The 21,194-nt window shown below is 30.0% G+C and overlaps 1 protein-coding gene across 1 annotated transcript; it reads left to right on the forward strand.

The window, feature by feature from the left end:
• The first annotated feature begins 588 nt into the window (after positions 1-588).
• On the forward strand, positions 589-3,416 carry LOC114188792 (strigolactone esterase D14-like). Its single transcript, XM_028077437.2, has 2 exons — positions 589-1,044; positions 2,947-3,416. Exons 1-2 carry the CDS (start codon positions 659-661, stop codon positions 3,374-3,376), a joined length of 816 nt encoding a protein of 271 aa, XP_027933238.1. The 5' UTR covers positions 589-658; the 3' UTR covers positions 3,377-3,416.
• Positions 3,417-21,194: the final 17,778 nt, after the last annotated feature.

Raw genomic sequence — 21,194 nt, forward strand, 5'->3', positions numbered from 1 at the left:
AATCTACAAATTCTTGACAAATAAAATAATATTATATGAAGTTGTAAGTTGAATGTAAGAGAAAAATTAGAGTCAAGTAATATCAAAACATATATATATATATATATATATATATATTAGTTCTCAATAACTTACTATTTTAATCTTTTTTTTATGATTTTTCATTATAATTATACCTAATGCATCAATATAAATTACTGCAGGTGCAGAAAGTTGTTCTAAAAGACCTAAGTCTTTGTTTTATGTGTTTATGTACATATATGTGGGCGAATATACTATCTTAAAACTACTTTATTTTGTAAATTTTATATGAATATAATATATGAATGTTGGTTAATAAACATATATATTTTATGATATGGTTAGGTAAATCAAATAGGGTGTTACATCCTCAATAAGCAATCTCACTAATTTAATTTGTTTAGAAGATGAAAGTCAAGGTTCCATCATTTTTCTAAATTTCATGATAGCTACACTATAACCAAACAAACGGCACAAGACAAACCAACTTGTAACCACTCCATTTTCTTGTATTTTATTCTCTGCATTTCTATAAATTGAGATGATAAGCACTAACAAAACCAGCTTGAAGAAGCTATATACATGAGTCTATAGTTCAAGGTTGGTTTTGCTCCCTTGTTTCTGAACAATATTTTGAATGATGGCGACACCAGAAAAGAGGGTTTCAACAAGTTTAAATGCTAGAAGCATAGGTGTAGGGAAAGAAACCATAGTTTTGTGTCATGGGTTTGGAACAGACCAGTCGATATGGCACAAAGTGATTCCCCTTTTGGCAGAAAGTTACACTCTGGTTCTCTTTGATTGGCCTTTTTCTGGGACTGTCACAGATAAGAGTCTTTATGAGCATGGGAAGTACACATCCTATGAACCTTATGCTGATGATTTGATGAGTGTGATAGAAGAGATGAACCTCAAATGCGTCACTTTTGTTGGACATTCCATGTCTGCTATGATTGGTTGCATTGCCTCCATTAAAAAACCTCACCTCTTCAACAATCTCATTCTTGTTACTGCTTCCCCAAGGTCACTTCTACTTCTATTCAACCATCTTATTTTATTTTATTTTTTTTATGAGCAAAGAATGAATAAATTAAAAAAAAAAAAAACTTATTGGGTGTTCTAACCATTTTACAATTAATTTTACCTTGTATATTAACTTGTTTTTTCTTCTTCCTATTAATTTTAGTTCAATGTTTTTTTCTGTTGAAGACCATACTCTTGAAACATTAGTGTTCATTATGTGTCGGAGAAAATTTTCCTTTTAGTCTCTCAAATTTAAAATAAAAGGTTTAGATTTTGTGCTTTGAAAAAACTTGTCTTTATAGTTACTTAATCAATAGAAGACTTTATTTATGTGACTAACTTATTACATGTGTTTACATGAAAATCTATCATTATTATTATAAGAAAACTTTTAAATAATGACCAAATTTAATGATCAATAATTATTAGTAACTATAGTGATCAATCTAGATAATAATTTATAAAACTAAAAATGATTGGTTACTAAAATAATCATTATTATGAATAAAAAATTATAATTTATAATTAAATTGGTCCTTAAAATGAGCTATCATGATTTTGGTTACCAGATAAAATTGGTCATTAAAAATTAGCTACTCAGATTTTGGTTACCAAAATGAATTAGTTTCTGAATTAGCCCTCTAATTAATAGTGACTAATTTAGTGATCAATTATAATTTTTTATTTACAATAGTAACTATTTTAGTAAGCAATAATTTCTAATTTTGTAAATCGGTATTTAGATTCGTCACAATAACTAATGATTTTTTATTTTTAAAATTAATTTTTAATTAAGAACTTTCTTGTAGTGGATGATTTGTATTTTAATTATTAGATATCTTATAATATATGTAGTTTTCTTTTAAAATTTTTGAAGATATATATACAGAAGACACTTAAATTAAGTAATTAAGGTTTTTTTTTAATCATAGCGACTATATACGCTAATTTAAATTTGAAAGGTACAAAATATAAAATTTAATATATACATATATATATATATATATATATATATATATATATATAAATTAAGAAAACATTAATAAGTTATTATACGAAAGAGTTTCTAGTTATGTATATGTTATTCTTTTATTTCTTTCCTAAAGCAAATAAAAGAAAACTGCCGAAACAGTTCAAAAACTCTTTCAGATAACTTTTTTATATTTTTATTTTTAACTTTTGTATAAATCAATTTTTAACTTGTGAAAAGTCAACTCTTTTTTCTTATTTTCTTTGTTACAAGTGATTAGAAAAAAAAGTATTGTGTAGCTTTCCTAATGTGTTGTTGACTCGAATCTTTGTTGCAATACTTTGAAAAGTTCTAATTTGGAAGTTTGCAGCATTTATATACATTTTTATAAACCAAGCAGGCCTCCTAGCCGGCCGACTCCTTTAAAAAATTACGATAATATCTATATTTAAAACAATCAATAATAATATGATGATAATAGTAATAACAATATAATATAATGCAACATGTTTTTATTAATATTTAAAAAAATTAATTTTTTAATTATTAATAAAGATAACAAGTTTTGAGACCAAAACTTTTCTACATTTTATCATTTTCAGAATTAACACATGTAATAACTCTTTGAACAAATATTGAATATTTAACTTTGTTATATTTACTTAGGAAAATATTTGGAAAAAGATTATCTGACACTAAAAGTAACAATAGGATAAAATAGTAGAAAAAAAAAGTAAAAGTAAATTTTTGTATTTATAAAAAAAAGTAAAACATAATTTTATATAAATGTAAAAAAAAAAAATTTAACAACTTGACAATTTTTTTATAACCTGAAATGTATCAAAATATCATTATAAAAAAATAAAAATTAAGTGTCAAAATATAATTGTACAAGTGATTTTCTTAACATTACGATGAGATTACATGCACAGGTATATAAACACAGATGATTACATTGGTGGTTTTGAGAGGTCAAGCATTGATGAAATGGTCTCCACCATAGAGCTGCAATATGAAAATTGGTGTTCAACATATGCTCCCATTGCAGTGGATCCAAATGATGGTGACTCTGTTCACAAAGTCATGAGGTGCTTGAAAAGCATGGGTGGTGAAGTTGCAGTGTCCTTAGCCAAATCTGTGTTTTACAGTGACTACAGGGAGATGGTTGAGAAGGTTGAAACACCATGCACCATCATCCAATCAAGCAATGACATGGCAGTTCCAGTTGGCATAGGACAGTACTTGGAGAAGAAGATGAAAGGGGTGGCCACTTTGGAGATCATAGACATGATTGGCCATTTTCCTCAACTCACTGCACACCTTAAGCTAGTTGAGCTGGTCAAGGCTGTTGTGGGAATTTAGATAATATTTATCTTCATTTAACAATTTCTATTATATATATATATATATATATATATATATATATATATATATATATATATATATATATATATATATATATATATATATATATATATATCCTCTTGTCCATAGTTAAGATGTGTATAGTGACATAAGTACTGTATCACCTTCTATTTTATATTAATAATATTTAACTCTCTTTTTTAAATATGTAGTATGAAGTAATTTTATGATTTTCTAGCTAAATTGACAAAGAATTTTGTACATTATAAATAATGGTTTTTTTTTGTGCTAACAACTTTCTATTTTTGAGTTGTCTAAGTAACACTGTGATCAAATCCTCATGCATTGTTGGATTAGGCTGAAAATTTTACAAAGCATTCTTAAAACATAGTTCTTCACTATGACCAGTGGAATTTTAAGTTGGAGGTGTACGGAAGGAGCACTAATTCCCGCACTTTAGTGTAAAAGTTAGGTCTCCACATGTTGTCTAGTTCTGAGTTGCTTTGGTCAATATTTTATTCCTACTTTGTTAACCGTTTGATCAAGATGAAATTTTAATATAGAGTTCTTAAGATAGTACATAACTTTTACCATTGGATTTAGATTTATAGGTATGTGGTTATAAAAATAATTTTCAAAAGTTAAACTAGAATCACTTATGTCCTATTTTGAGTTATTTTAGCAAACATTTGATCCTTGTTTTGTTAACCGTTGGATTGAGCTCAAAATTTTTAGAGATATTCTAGAGACATAGCGCTTCGTTTTTACCATATGGATTTACAAATAGAGGTGTGTAGTAGGACATATGGATTTTACAGTTTGGAGTAAGAAGAAGTCTTCTAGAAAGTCAACAAGTCTCCTTGCAACTACTATGAAGTTGCAAACTATTAGAATTTTGAACAAGCTTCTCTATATGGTCAAAATAAATTTACCCTGACTAAGGAATCTCATAAATCTACCATCAATTCATCCTTATCCATTTGTGCAAGATTTTTCCTATAAATAGGACTTCATTTCCCACATCTTCTTCACCAAATCCAAAAAAGTAGAGAAAAAGATGTCTAAACTCTTGTGAGAATTAGCATCACCAAGGTATAGGGTCTATCAAAAAGTAGGAGAGGGAATCCAACACCTTGAGGTATTCATTTCCATCTTAGAGTATAATTAGCATCACCAAGGTATAGGGTCTATCTCAAATCTCCAATCTTTATTTTAGCAAGTTTTATTTAAGTACACAATCTATCCTTTTTATTATGAAATTTTCATACATTATCTTAAAATTTTGAGTTGAAAAATAGATTTATAGGCCTGTGGTTAGAGAAATCATTTTCAAAAGTTGAACTAGTGTCACTTACGTTCTATTTTAAGTTATTTTAGAAAACATTTCATTCATGTTTTGTTAACCATTGGATTGAGCTCAAAATTTTTTGAGATGTTGTAGAGACATAGGGCTTCCTTTTTATCGTATGGATTTACAAATAGAGGTGTGTAGTAGGACATATGGATTTTAATGTTTGGAGTAAGAACAAGTGTTCTATAAAGTTAACAAGTCTCCTTGCAACTACTATGATGTTGCAAACTATTGGAATTTTGAACAAGCTTCTCTATATGGTCAAAATAAATTTACCCTCACTAAGGAATCTCATAAATTTACCATCAATTCATCCTTATCGATTTGTGCAAGATTTTTCCTATAAATAGGACTTCATTTCCCACATCTTCTTCACCAAATCCAAAAAAAAAAGAGAGAAAAACATGTATAAACTATTGTGAGAAAATTGAAGTAGGAGAGGGAATCCAACACCTTAGGTATTCATTTCCATCTTAGGTTATAATTAGCATCACCAACGTATGGGGTCTATCTCAAATCTCCAATCTTTACTTTAGCAAGTTTTCTTTAAGAACACAATCTATCTTTTTGATTATGAATTTTTCATACATTATCTTGAAATTTTGAGTTGAAAAATAGATTTATAGGCCTATGGTTGGTTAGAGAAATAATTTTCAAAAGTTGAAGTAGCGTCACTTACGTCCTATTTTGAGTTATTTTTGAAAACATTCGATTCTTGTTTTGTTAATTGTTGGATTGAGCTCAAAATGTTTCGAGATGTTCTAGAAACATAGGGTTTCATTTTTACCGTATGGATTTACAAATAGAGGTGTGTAGTAGGACATATGAATTTTAATGTTTAGAGTAAGAACAAGTCTTCTAGAAAGTCAACAAGTCTCTTTGCAACTACCATGAAGTTTCAAACTATCGGAATTTCGAACAAGCTTCTCTATATGGTCAAAATAAATTTATCCTCACTAAGGAATCTCATAAATCTACCATCAATTCATCCTTATCCATTTGTGCAAGGCTTTTCCTATAAATAGGACTTTATTTGCCACATCTTCCTTACAAAATCCAAAAAAAATAGAGAAAGGGAGTTCTAAACTCTTGTGAGAAAATTGAAGTAGGAGAGGGAATTCAACACCTTGATGCCTTCATTTCCATCTTAGAGTATAATTAGCATCCCAAGGTATGGGAATCTATCTCAAATCTCTAATCTTTATCTTAGCAAGTGTTCTTTAAGTATACAATCTATCTTCTTGATTCTAAAATTTTCATACATTATCTTGATATTTTTAGTTGAAAATGATTCCTTGGGTATTAAAACCTAGGGTTAGGTTCAAGAATCATCTTATTTGAAGTTTTACATAAAAAGTCATAAATAAAACAAGTTTGCTATTTTATTTATAAGATTTTATACAAAAAATGTTTTAATTATGATTATTGTTTTGTTTAATTTTGTGTAAAGTTTTTGTGAAATAATGATTTATGGTTGGTTGTTGATTTTAAACTCTTTTTAATTTGGTTGTTTTTGACTATTTTGAAAATTATGAAAAAGTAGTAACGCAATTGTTATGGTTCCAAAATTTTGTAAAAGTTTCAAGAATTATAAAGATAATGCGAAAGGATCATTATAAATTGAAGTACAAAAATAAAGAATAAAAAAGAATGTATGGATAGTATAGAGATACACTAGGTATAAAGTCTAGAGAAAGGTTTGTAGACCTAGCAAAATGGAGAGTGGTGATATAGATACCTTGGATAGACGTACACAATTAGCTAGGTATTCGAAAAATCACAAGCCTCGCACTCTATTCTTGACCATCCTCTTAATTATACTGTAAGACCATTAAGGTGGTAAGAACGTTTAGCCAACTGGCATTATCCATATTGGCGTAAGACTATTGTGATTTGGAAAAGTCTAATGCAGTGTTTGGGACCCAAAGTATATAAATAAAGGATATGAGATGAATATACTAATGAGTTGAAACTCAGAATTATAGGAATATGATTATTTAAAGATTGATAATGAGTATTTTGATATCTTAAATTCAAAACATACGAAAATGATTATTTTATTGATTAACTTGATTTTGATATTTATGGCATGGTTAGTTATGATGTTATGGAGATTTAAAATTTTGTGAAGTTTTTTCATTCAATTCAAGTTTATTCAAATAACCATATTTGAAATGTTAGGATGAAGTTTTAGAGTTAAGGGAAAGACTCACCCTTACTTTTTGTATTTTTCAGAGGAAGAAAATGGAGACCTAACATATAACAATGAGATTGTCTAGCTTAACTTTTCATGTAACTCTAGATTTTGTTAAAGCTACAACTGATATATTGTAACTTGCTTGTAATGTATTTCAAACTAAGAAGAATTTTTAGTTGGTTGTAAAAGTATAAAGAAACTTCTATTACAAACACCTATATGTATACTAACATTTTATTCGCATAAATATCATATATGTTTAACAAACAATACATTTGAGTGATGTATTTTTTAGTGTGGTATTTTTTAAACAAATACAAATTAATTTTCCTTACACAAGTACATGGTACATTAGAGAAGTAAAGAACATCTACTAACACCAAGTTTTAGTAGGGGTGCTACAAGTATTACGTGGATTTGTCATTAATTTTCTTTTGGGAGAATCTTTCATTAGTTTTTGTTATATTTGACAACATTAGTTATTTGAAATTTAGTTTCTGGAAAATACCTTTCGTACTTAAAAATTAGAAACTATAAAATTATGAATTTTAATTATTTTAATAAATAGATTTATAAATTTATTATTTTTATTAATTTAATTAAATAAAAATAATGTTATTAAAATCCTACATTATAGTATTTTATATGATACTAGTAGATTGACCCGTGCGTACACACGGGTTGTATTTTTTTTTTTTGTATAAAAATAATAAAGTAGTGAAAATATTATGTAATGAAATATCTTGAAAATTAGGTTATATTGGTGTAAATGTTATTATTAAAGTAACGAAGTAGTAAATTTAAGTGATGTGATAATAATTTCAGTTTTAAATATAATAAATAGAATTGATATCATGATATGGTGCAGTTATTTGATTTTACAAAATAATTATAGTAGCATGTGATCTGTGCGTGTATAATTTTTTTTTTCAAATCCTTTTAGAATAATAATATAATTGTTATCATATTTATTTAAACATTAAAAATACTAATAATAATATTAATATAAATTATAAATTTTTTAAAAGATCAAAAATCTATTTAGCATAATTATTTAGTACAAAAGCATTTTTTATAATTAAAAAAACACTTATAATAATAACATAACTATGAATAATAATAATAATAATAATAATAATAATAATAATAATAATAATAATAATAATAATACCAATAATAACAAACTAATGACAAAAATAATAATAATAATAATAATAATAATAATAATGTTTATGCTATAAATATTAATGTCAATGCTAATACTAAGGCTAATGTTAATTATCATAATATATAATTATATATAAAGATAAACATTAATGACAAAACAAATAAAAAGGACAAGTAATTCAGTTATGATCTCGTAGTAAATAAAATTAAGATGTATGTCTAACTATAATAATAATAATAATAATAATATAATAATATCCCGTAGTGATAAAAAAAAATAATAGTACAACAATTACATATATAAATATATACACATTTTTTGTGTCCTCTTTTTGTTTTAACAATTTTATCTTCTTAATTATTATTTGTTAAATTTAAATAATTATTCATAATAAAAAAATTGTCAGTTTTATCATTTTACTAATTTTACTAACTATTTTTTTAATTCAAATAATTACAGAAATATAAAGATAAAATGAACAACAAAACAAATAAAAAGTGCAAGTAACTGAGATATGATCCTATAGTAAATAAAAGTAAAATATGTGTCTAACTATAATAATAATAATAATAATATAACAATGTCACATAGTGATAAAAATAAAAATAATAATAATAATAATAATAATAATAGTAATAATAATAATAATAATACAACTACATATATAAAGAGGTAAACATTTTATTAGTCATTTTTTGTTTTTTCAATTTTATTCTCTTAATTATTATATTTTAAATTTAAATAGTTATTTATAACAAAAAAATTATTATTCAGTTTTATTATTTTACTAATTTTATTAACTACTTTTTTGAATTGAAATAATGGTTCAAATATAAAGATAAATAACTAACAAAACAAATAAAAAGTCAAGTAATTAAAAAGTAAGATGTGTATCTAACCATAATAAAAAAAATATAATAACAATAATAATTTTTATAATAATTATAGTTCTTAATAATAATAATAATAATAATATAATAATAGAGATAATTATAGTTAATAATAATGATAATAATACTTATAGTTGATAGTAATAATGATCATAATATTTATAGTTGATAATAATAATAATTATAGTTAATAATTGTTATTATAATTATAGTTAATAATTATTATTATAATTATAGTTAGAGTTGATAATAATAGTAATAATTATAGTTATAATTGATAATAATAACGATAATAATAATAATATAAAAATAAAATAATAATTATCATGAAAATTATGTTATATTGTTGTAAATGTCATTATTAAAATAATGAAGTAGTAAATTTAGTTTTAAATATAATAAATAAAATTGATATCACAATATGGTGCAATTAATCAATTTTACGAAATAATTATAGTAGCCTATGATTCGTGTGTGGTAAGAAGTGAACTTTAAGCCTAACTCAACCTTACGAAATCGAATTTTATGGTGAGGTTTGCACCCTACTTACATAGTATGAGATTGCGTTATCTCTAGTCTATGTGGTTCTTCCAACACACCCCCTCAGGCCGAAGTATATACATCTCGTGCGTGGGTCTAAAAATTGGTGGTTCGATAGTAGGTGGAACAGAATGTCCAATAAATTTCGCTAGGATAAACTTTTCTAAACAATGGCTCTGATACCATGTAAGAAGTGGACTTTAAGCATAATTCAACCCCACAAAACTGATTTTTAAGGTGAGGTTTGTACGCATGATTTTATTTATATTTCAAATCTTTGTAGAATAATAATATAAGGTTAAAATACCTTTTTGGTCCCAATTTTCGTCAATTTTGTTCAATTGGGTCCTTTTTTTGCTAACACTGTTTAAATCATTAACGACCATGAACAGTGACTGCCACATGTCACTTCGTGGTTTTTTTGAATTTTTTTATTTTTTTGTATACGTATTTTATATACTTTAGTAACTATTTTTGTTGAATTGAACCAATTATTTCAATAAATGAACAATTGTTATGAATTAATGATTGTTCATTGATTTGATACATTTACTCATATGATTCTTTACTCTTTATGCAAATATTTGTCTTAACTAAGTTGATTTGTTTCCTTTATGGATTACATGTTGTATCTATAAATAGGACTCTTCCTATCAATAATAATATACAAATGAGTTGCTCCCTAATCTTTATTCTCTATTGTTTCTTCTCTTCTCTATTATCTATTATTATCTCTTCTCTTTATGCTTTATTTTATAACACGTTATCAACACGATGTTCCAACCAATTGAGGACTAGGTGGAAGTTGTTTCTCTCTAACGACAGTACTCTACGTGTCTCAATCCAGGCTCTTTCTAATTCTTTCACAATTTATAATTTTACCTTATATTCTTGTGATAAGAATTGTTTGACTTTATCAATTTTCATCTTCATCTTATTATTTATTTTTATTATGACGGTGATTATTATTAATATTGTTATTTTGATGATTATTATTACTATTAATATTATTATTTTATGTGTTAGTTCTAAACACGCGAAACGTTGCAAAATTTGGATTTGTGATCCTTGATATTGCAAGGAAGAATTCCTTATATTGGATTTTAAATGTTGAAATACATTTAGATGCAATGGATATTGGGATACCATTAAAAAAAGAAATAAAGCATCTAAGCAACTAAGCAACTAATTTGCTCATGCGACAAAAATATTGTGAAAAAGGATTCACAAATATTATGAATTTATTTCATGCCTATGTATGGCAGGCTGGACAAAGCAATAAAGCTTTTGATGAAAAATCATGAGATCCGCCTAATCTGCTCCATTCCTAGAAGTGAATGAATGCAACAATCAATATTATGAATTTATTTTATGCCTTTATATGGTTGAACAAAGCAATGAGCTATTGATAGAAAATCATGAAACATGTCCAAATTGGTTATGCTCCATTCCCAGAAGTGAATACAACAACATTTGATTTATATTTTCATGATCGTGATCGTGATCTTGATTATGGACATGGTTATAAAGAAAATTTTAAAGACACATTTTGTCACCAGAAATGGCACAATAATGTGAAAAAAAAAGGAAAAGGAAAATGTGAAAATATTGACAAAAAGATGAAAGTATATATTATCATTACGGTGGTAAAGGTCATTTGAGTTGTACTTATTGTACACCAAAGCATCTTACAAATAATGAGAAGAACTTAGAAACACACTTTGCTTATGAAGATGGTGATTCTGATTATGGCCATATGGATGCTACTCATCTTGATATTGATATTTTCTTTGCTAAAGCAAATGGAAGCATTAATCACCTCATTGATTATGAGAGTGTTAAAAAAAATCTCATTGATATTTACGTTTATATGAAAAACGATATTTGCACTAGTACCAAAAGATATGTGTCTTATTGATAGTGCAATAACTTATACAATTCTCAAGAGTAATAAATTTTTCTCTTATTTGTCTGATTGATAGTGCAACAACTTATACAATTCTCAAGATTAATAAAATTTTCTCTTGTTTGATAATGTGAGACATCAATGTTAGTATTATTTATAGTACTACAAATATATTTGAAGACTCTAGAAGAGCTATTATACTTCTACCAAGAAGTTGAATAGAAACTTATTAAGTTTCAATGAATTTGTCTAAATGGATAGTAAATTGAGACAAAATGAAGTTAAAATTGACAAAACTTTTACTTATAACATAGCAATGAATGTTATGAATGACAATGAGGATCAATAAGCAATGATCATTGAAGATTGTCGGCAAAGAAAATATTAGCCAAAATGAAAATACGCAAAGAAGCATAATTATATTTGCTTGCTAAACTAAAGGTTTTTGGACATATAGTTTGCACACCTGAAGTTATGAAACCCGTTAGGTACATATGGATTTTTGCACAAAAATCAAATTAAGAATGATGAAATTGTTAGATACAAAGCACAATTGGTTGTTCAAGGTTGTTTACAAAACCTTGTATTGATTTGTGAAAAAACATATTCACTAGTATTGGATGAAACAACATTGCAATATTTGATTATCCTAGTTGCACAACAAGGTTTTCATTTACATCTAATGGATGATGTTACAACCTATTCGTACGGTTCTTTTGAGAATCATATTTATATGAAAATCCCTAAAGGATTTTATTTGCCTAACAAGACAAATTCTAAAGAGGGTTATTCAATAAAATTGAACATGCTCTTTTATTGATTAAAGAAATGAGGACGTGTATGGCATAACCGTCTTATTGAGTACTTATTAAAAGAAGGATATAGAAATGATCCTAATTGTTCTTGTATTTATATGAAAAGATCCAAAAATGAATTTGCCATAATTATTGTTTATGTAGATGACATAAACATCGTTGGAACTCCTAATGAGCTCACAAAGGCAATTGATTACTCAAAGAAATAATTTGAGATGAATGATCTTTGAAGGGCAAAGTCTTAAAGGTATTTTTACACATCAATAGATTATATAATTAAGGTGCTTAAAATGTTCTAAAGGGACAGGTCATGTCCATTATGCACTCCAATAGTTGAGGTCGTTAGATGTTGATAAAGACTCTTCTTAAACCTCAAGAAAATGATGAAGATCTTCTTGGTCTGGAAACACCATATCTTAGTGTCATAGAAACACTAATGTATCTTGATAATTATACTCGACCTAATATTGCATTTGCTGTAAATTTGTTAAGCAAGATATAGTTCTTCAACTACAAGAAGAAAATGGTTTGGAGTAAAACATATATTTTACTTTAAGGGTACTACGAATATGAGCTTATTTCATCCAAATGATTCAGATTCAGATGGGTTATATATATCCATGTTATTTTACATATTCTCACAATGTCACAAATCACAAACAAGATGTTTGTTCACATATGATAGCACAATGGTTTCATGAAGGTATGTGAAACAAACCATAGTAGCAACATCGCCTAATCATACAGAATTACGAGGAAAGTTGTGAATATATTTGGTTAAGGTCTATAATTCAACATGTGCAAGAAACTTGTGACTATCCCCGACAAAGATGTAATCAACAACTATATATGAAAACAATAGTGTATTGTTCAATTGAAATGATGATATAGATATCCAAAAATTCATTCATGTGAAAATATGGCAAGTCTATTTATGAAATTTTTGCCAAGAAGAACTTTTGAGCAAATGATTCACAAGTTCGGACTTCGTCACCTTAATGATAATGATGTAAGTTTACATGAGGGGGAGAAATAAAATATGTGATGAACAATATTGTATTAAAGAATATAGAATGTTGTACTATTTTTCCTTCACTAGGTTTTTTTTATCCCAAAGGGTTTTTCCTAGTAAGGTTTTAACGAGGCACATTCTTTTACCAATGGACACTCAAGGGGGAGTGTTATGAATTAATGATTGTCCATTGATTTGATACATTTACTCATATGATTGATACTCATATGATTCATTACTTTTTATGCAAATATTTGTCTTAACTAAGTTGATTTGTTTCCTTTACGGATTATGTAACGTCCTAGCCAGAAATTGCTTATTAAAATAAATAAGAAAATAAAAAAAAATAACAACCTCATTTATTAATCATCAATTTCCCAAAAATCGCGGGAAAATTTAAGACTTAAAGTCCAACGCACCAACACAGATAAAATAAGTCATATCAATACGTATTACAAATAAAATTGGCTATAAAATTATTACAATAAAAACATAGTTCAACATAATAACTAGTGATAAAATCCCTGAGAGATCCCCACTCCGTCTTTATGCATCTGTCTACTCACATGCTTCAACATCTTCTCTCATGTAACAAGTTACATGATCATCGCACACACACACAGATAGGATGAGCTCATTTAAATAAAACCAAACAATATAATATTAAATACAACATCAACAAATTTAAACCCGAGTTAGTACACTTCCCCCTTTTCTTATACTCCTTCACTTCCTACACTTGCCTTTAGACGTTTATCATCTTTATACCCTTTAGGTGAGATCAATGATCGATCTTTGTTGTACGAGTGTCTACTCGCCCCTCCGACTACATGCCACCACCTGATAGTCCACACGTGGGAATAACTTTGCCACAACATCTCACCATGACACCAAGTGGAGTTCCCCAAAACAAACCTAGGTTTGTAGTTGTTTCTAGACTACCAAATCTTTATCAGAATCCACTGAAGACGGCAATCATCCGAAACCTCGCCGTACCAGTCATAACCCGCACACTTCGCTGGACTTCCTAAACCACCAGGCTATAACTTAGAGTGGTCACGTGTTACCCCAATACAAGATGCACTCGTAACTGGGCCCCCAGGCAAAGCATCGCATCATGAACATCCCCTAAAGCGGTGTAGAAAACTTTCCTCACGCACCATCACTGGACCAAAAACGCCTAGCGCGCATCCCACGTCGCTAGGCGGACACTGGGTCTAAACCGCCTGGCGGGCATCACACACCGCTAGGTGCCACGCGCCTGCAGCAACATCACTACACCGTCACCGTTGGGCGGACTTCACCATGCCGTCAGGCGCCACTCTTTGCCACCGTCTGGCGCACCCTTCCCGCGCCGCCAGGCACCACCACATCGTTAGGGTCTCTGCTGCACCATTTTGCCTGGCAAAACCCTCCCTACCGCCAAGCGCCCTACTCGCGCTGTGACCACAATCACTGATTTACGTTCCGTCCGCTTGGCGGATCGCTCGCGCTGCCAGGTGCCTTACCAGTAGCGCAATGCTACTGGTTTCTTGGCACTTAAACAGATCCCCAAAGGATCCCAATCACACCACACACAAACTTGAAACACAATTATTGCACTCCAGTCACAATTCCATATTAAATTACAAGACACCCAACCCATCAAATTATAGCACACTTAGGGCACTCCAGATATAATTCTATAACTAGATTACCAATTCCATAAAAAGTCAAGCAAACAATAATTTTTGATGTATCTCATACACCTTAGATAACTCAACAACGAAGAATGCAATATAGCCCATCTCCTAGTATCAATCTTACACATCCAAACATATTTACCACACCCAATTTTGCACATTCAACTTCCTACCCCTCATGTTAATAATTTAACTAGCACAAGATCAATTAATCGGTAACACGTAATATTCTCATTCCTGTTTACAAATATATATACAGTCTCTATCATGTTCAACATATACCCTTATTTAGTTTAATGCTTATACCTCATTCTCACCTCCTTGTGCACAACTCACTTCCTAACTTCTAGCACCCAAAGTTCATCATCTCACGTGTAAGATTTTATTCTCACACTTTCGGGTCTTTTACATAATTTTTACATACCAAAGTTCATTTAATTCCACTTCAGAAACCATCAAAGGACAAATCAATGTCTCTGCTTACGCCTGCTTTGTCGCCTGGCGGAAATCCAAATGCCGCCAGTGGCTGCTAGGTTTGAACCCCTAACCATACAAATATTAAGTCAATGCTAAACCATCAAGCCAATTCATTTTTCGTGCTAACTAACATAATTCGAATACTATATTCTTACTTAACACGCACATTCATATTATTAAAACAATAATAATTAAATAACACATAATTGGCACACATAGGACTCAAACCCAAGTCCTCTCACATAATAAAGTACTCTCAATCACTTAAGCTAGTACTTTTCCACATCACATCAACCACTATTAAATGTCATAAAGGTTTCCACGACCCACATTTATTAATTAATTAAATTTCACGGGTCTTACAGATTACATGTTGTATCTATAAATAAGACTTTTCCTATCAATAATAATATACAGATGAGTTGCTCTTTAATCTCTATTCTCTATTGTTTCTTCTCTTCTCTATTATCTATTATTATCTCTTTTATAACAATAATAACAAAAAAAGAAGGGGGGGGGAAGTAATTGAAACATGATTCTTACATAATAAGTAAAAGTAAAATGTGTATCTAACAATAATAATAAAAATAATAGTAATAATAACACCTATTATACTAATTATAGTTCTTATTAATAATAATAATAATAATATAATAATAATAATACAATTAATTATAGTTAATAATAATGATAACAATATTTACAATTAATAGTAATAATGATCATTAATTATAATTGATAATAATGATAATTATAACGTCACATTTAATCAATAACATAATTAAAGGAAGCGTCACACAAGATAACACAGCAGCACAGTCCTGGAGTTTTAAACTTAACTCCTTACAACCCAAGGCACACCACGATGCCCAAAAAGAAACAGGTTATATAGTTTAATGGAATCATATAGAAATCTAAAAGACGGACAAGTACATGGTCCATAGCCCTAAAGAAAAGCCCAAGAAGAACATGAAGTCCAGCCCAAGTAGACTATGCAACGGAATCATCTCTCCCCTGTTGACCACGAGTACCTCTCACATCTACTCTCATCAATAAATTGATGATCATCGCAGAGGTAGAAGAACAACATACAAACAATCAAACAAGCAAAGGGTAAGCTAGAGCCAAAAAGATTTCATCATGCAATCAGATATACTTCCACAATCCAATATACACACATCATCCAAGCATGTTATGACCTTCCAAATCAATACACTAAGACTCGACTCGACTCATCCGAATACATATAATCTAGTCTGATTTAGCGGATGCTTGCACTTGTGGTGGATATCTCTACTCACCCCCGAGCTGCTCACCCCCGAGCTAAGTGTTACAAGTGGTACAATGTCTTAATCCCCCCCCCCACAAGGTTATCCCTTAATGAGTTTCAAGCCTCCTACTACTCTCACCACAAGAGTCAGTCCGCTCTAAGTGAGACTAACTGACTCCTTAGAGTATTAGGATGCAACCTTACCTTGAATCCTTACCAAATTATATAGATGGGGCACCACCATGAACTCTCACTAACAGGGGTCATGGAATTACGTCCCGACCATTAAAGCACCACCATGAGGTCTCACCTAGAGGCTTATGGAATTACGCACTAACACAGACCAATCATACTCAATCAATCAAGTATTATTTATCATGCACATAACTCTCATGCCAACCTTTATAACCAAATCCACATTCATATTCCATGTTGAATCCATTCCAACTCATCCTTCCCAATCCATGAATATAGAATTTCACCTCATACCAATACCATGCCATTTTGATACCAACCATTTCATTGAAATCGCATGCCAAGATTTATCCAAGTTCATCATTCACAATCCATGAATCACACCACTCATGCAAATTCATTCATCTCATACTTTATAAATACATACCAAGACATACATATATCACAAAATAGTATTCATCCCAAATAAATGAGTTCCAACATTTAAGTACCTGCAATTCCATACAATTAAGCACAACCCACAACCATAATTCTTACACCAAAATTCTTAAGAAAATTTATTATCACAAAACCAAAAGTCATTGCAGTAATGCGTGACACATTTCTCAAGCTACAGCCATCTAATTGACGATCCAACCGGTCAAACCATAAAATAGCATGTTATGAACCAAATGTCAATATTTGAGCTCAATCCAACGGTTAATGAGTCGGGAAAGTCAATTTTACTAAAACTGCGCATATCAAAAAAATGACATAGTCGCCCAGTGACCTAGGGCACTCGCCCAGCGACTGCGCGACGCATCAGAATACAAGAAATAACATCAAAATTCACATTTTTATGAATATTTGAACCCTAACTCAGAAATATACCAAAAACTAATGTTTTCCCCAATCTTTTCTCATATTTCACAAAACATTAATCGCATAAAATATAAATAACATGAAACCCTAGCTTCCCTTACCTGGAAATAAGCTAGCGGAAAGTTCCGACACTTAAGCGAATGAGCAGTACAGCTCCAGGAGCAAGTTTAAGAGGTGAGCGGAAGAAAGAGGTTGAACTCAGTTGAACTTGGATAGATCTCAAACCCTAGCAGAGCGTTCTGTTGAGAAAGAGAGAGTGTGAGGGAACTGTGTTTGCAAGAATGCAGCAGTGAGAGGAGGTTTGGCTACCTTAGGGCCTTGGACACCCTATGGACCAGCCCTTAGGCCCATTAGATTAGGGGCAACCCTTTAAAATTATGGCAGATAAAAAAAAAAGGATTTTACAATAATAATAATAAAATATATACATATATATATACATATATATATATATATATATATATATATATATATATATATATATATATATAATAACTATAGATAATAAAAAGAATATTAATAATAATATTAATAATAATAATAATAATAATAATAATAATAATTATTATTATTATTATTATTATTATTGTAATGAACAAATAATATTTTTGAATACCAACTTTTTAAATTAGATAGGATTAGGGATGGCAAAAATACTCGTGCCCGCGGATATCTGCGGATAAAATCTGCGGCGGATAGTTACTACCCGCGGGTATTTTAATACCCGCTTATAAACGGGTCGGATACGGGTATCATACTATCCGTACCCGCGGGTACCCGTTACCCGTAAAAAAATTAAAATTAAAATTTAATTTATATTTTATTAAGTTAAATTTAACTAAAATAAAAATTAACAGTATATTTTATTATGTCAAATTTAATTATAATTAAAATTTTATTTAATTTAAATTTTATTTTTATAATTTTATATTAAAAAATTTATAAAATATATAATTTTTTAAATATTTGCGGGTATCGGATATCCACGGGTACTAGCGGATTTTAAAAATATCCGCGGGTATTTTTGAAGCGGATACCCGGCAGGTAAACGGGCGGGTAGCGGGCAGATTTTTTTTTGGTGAGTCGAGTTGCGGTAGACACTATCCGTGCCCGACCCGACCCGTTGTCATCCCTAAATAGGATAGTAATTATAATAATAATATAATAATTATAGTTTTTAATTATAATTCTTAATGATAATACTAATAACAACTATTATTAATAATAGTAACAATGATAATGCTAATACTAATAAAAAAATTAATAATATTTTTATAGTATTTCTTTTCTCATATCAATACTGTATTATAATAAAATTAATATATTACATATTAATATTATTAATAACAATAATAACTTTACTGCTAATAATGTTAATAATACTAATAATAATAATATATAATAGTAATATATATATTATTATAATATTAATATTGGTTATAATTTTAGTACTATCTTTATAAATAATATTTATAATAATAATATTATTAATAATTAGAAATACTAACACTTATAAAAATATTATAAATAATAATATTACTTATAATTAATATTATAGTTGAAATCATAAATAAATGAAAAAAATAAAAATAAATAGACTTTTGTAGGATTTGAACTCGGGTCCTTTTGTACCAAAGTTTTAAAATGACGAAAAAATTAATTTTTATGACACATGTTAATAAAAGAAAATGGGTAATGTAGTAATTTTGGTGGTATCTTTTTTTCTTAATATGTAATTGTAACACCCCATTTAAATAATAACTTTAATTTAAATGAAATGTCACACAGATAGAAATTTAGAGACAGGTTCTGGAGTATGGACGTTACTCCTTACAATATCCAAAAAGCTAGGAGAAACTAAGGCACACCATGATGCCAGATACAACCAAGAATCCAAGGACTTAACGAAATTTAATAGAATACTAAAGAGCAAAATGTACATGGGCCATAGCCCTAAAGAAAAGCCCAAAAGCAGAAGTCAATCCCAAGGCTAAGCAGCGGAACCATCACCTTCTTGTTGACCACGGGTGTTCCTCGCATCTGCTCACATCAACAAGTTGATGATCATCGCAAAAGAGAGTACCATACAACAGAACACACAATAATAATATAAGGGTAAGCTAGAGCCGAAAATGGTTTTATCACGCAGTCAGATATACTTTCACAATCAATTATACATACACCACCCAAGCATGTTATGACTTTTCAAAACAATACACTAAGACTCGACTCGATTCGACTCATCCGGATACATATAACTTGGTCGGATTTAGCGGATGCTTGCACTTGTGGTGGATACCTCTGCTCACCCTCGAGCTATATGTTACAAGTGTTACAATGAATCAATTTTCCCTCACCACAAGGTTAGCCCTTAATGAATTTCAAGCCTCCTGCTACTCTCACCACAGGAGTCAGTACGCTCTAGGTGAGACTAACTGACTCCTTAGAGTGTCAGGATGCAACCTTACCTTGAATCCTTACCTAGTTATACAAATGGGGCACCACCATGGACACCCACTAACAGGGGCCATGGGATTACATTCTTAATCAATCAAACGAGTTCAACATGTGTATACACGTATATACATATACATCACATACAGTTTCTCATAATTCACCTCTTTCGTATTCCTAGCCAAACCATACCAACTTATTATTCTCGAACCATGAATATGGCACTCCGTCTCATATCATTATCATGCCACATTGATACCAACCCTTTCGTGTCTCATGTCGAACTCATGCCAAATTCATCATTTCAATTCCATGAATCACCTCATATATATATCATACTCACATCATGTAAAACTCATAAATCTCAATGTTACCATCTCATGCATACAAAATCACTCAATTCATAACTCATGAACCACATCCCTCATGCATAAACATTCAGAACATACTTTAGCACAATAACCCAGTCCTACATGTGATATTCACCCAATTAACATAGAAGAAAACAGTATAGGGTGCATCCTCGCCCAACTCTCGTTCAATCTGAGGATACTCGCTCAGACGAGAGGTTTCCCTCGCTCAGGCGGACTCCCTTCGCTCAGGCGAGAATTCGAGGAGTGGGAACAGTGGCTCCCCGCGGGGTCTCGCTTAGGTGAGCCCTCCTCGCTTAAGCAAGAATGCATTTCGCTCAAAATGGGGACTCTTTGCTTAAGCGACCCTCGCGTAGGAATCCTGGGCGAAACCTCTGCTAGTCTCGCCTAGGCGAGACAAGCTCGCTTGGGTGAGATTATCAGACTTCGCCACTGTCCGCACCTGCATCAGTTATATTTTACGCATATGCCATATTACCAACCCTTCCGTGCATTTACAGTAGCATACCAGTTCAAGAATCACGAAACACCAACCAGACAACAAACAAGCACATGAAACAGAAAAGGGTTCTAGCTTCCCTTACCTGGAATAAGCTAGCACAGTACTCCGACACCAACCACGAAAC

The sequence above is a fragment of the Vigna unguiculata genome, chromosome 6, assembly GCF_037176805.1.
Source record: "Vigna unguiculata cultivar grain cowpea cultivar isolate G323 ecotype 2 chromosome 6, ASM3717680v1, whole genome shotgun sequence".
NCBI classification, from domain to species: domain Eukaryota; kingdom Viridiplantae; phylum Streptophyta; class Magnoliopsida; order Fabales; family Fabaceae; genus Vigna; species Vigna unguiculata.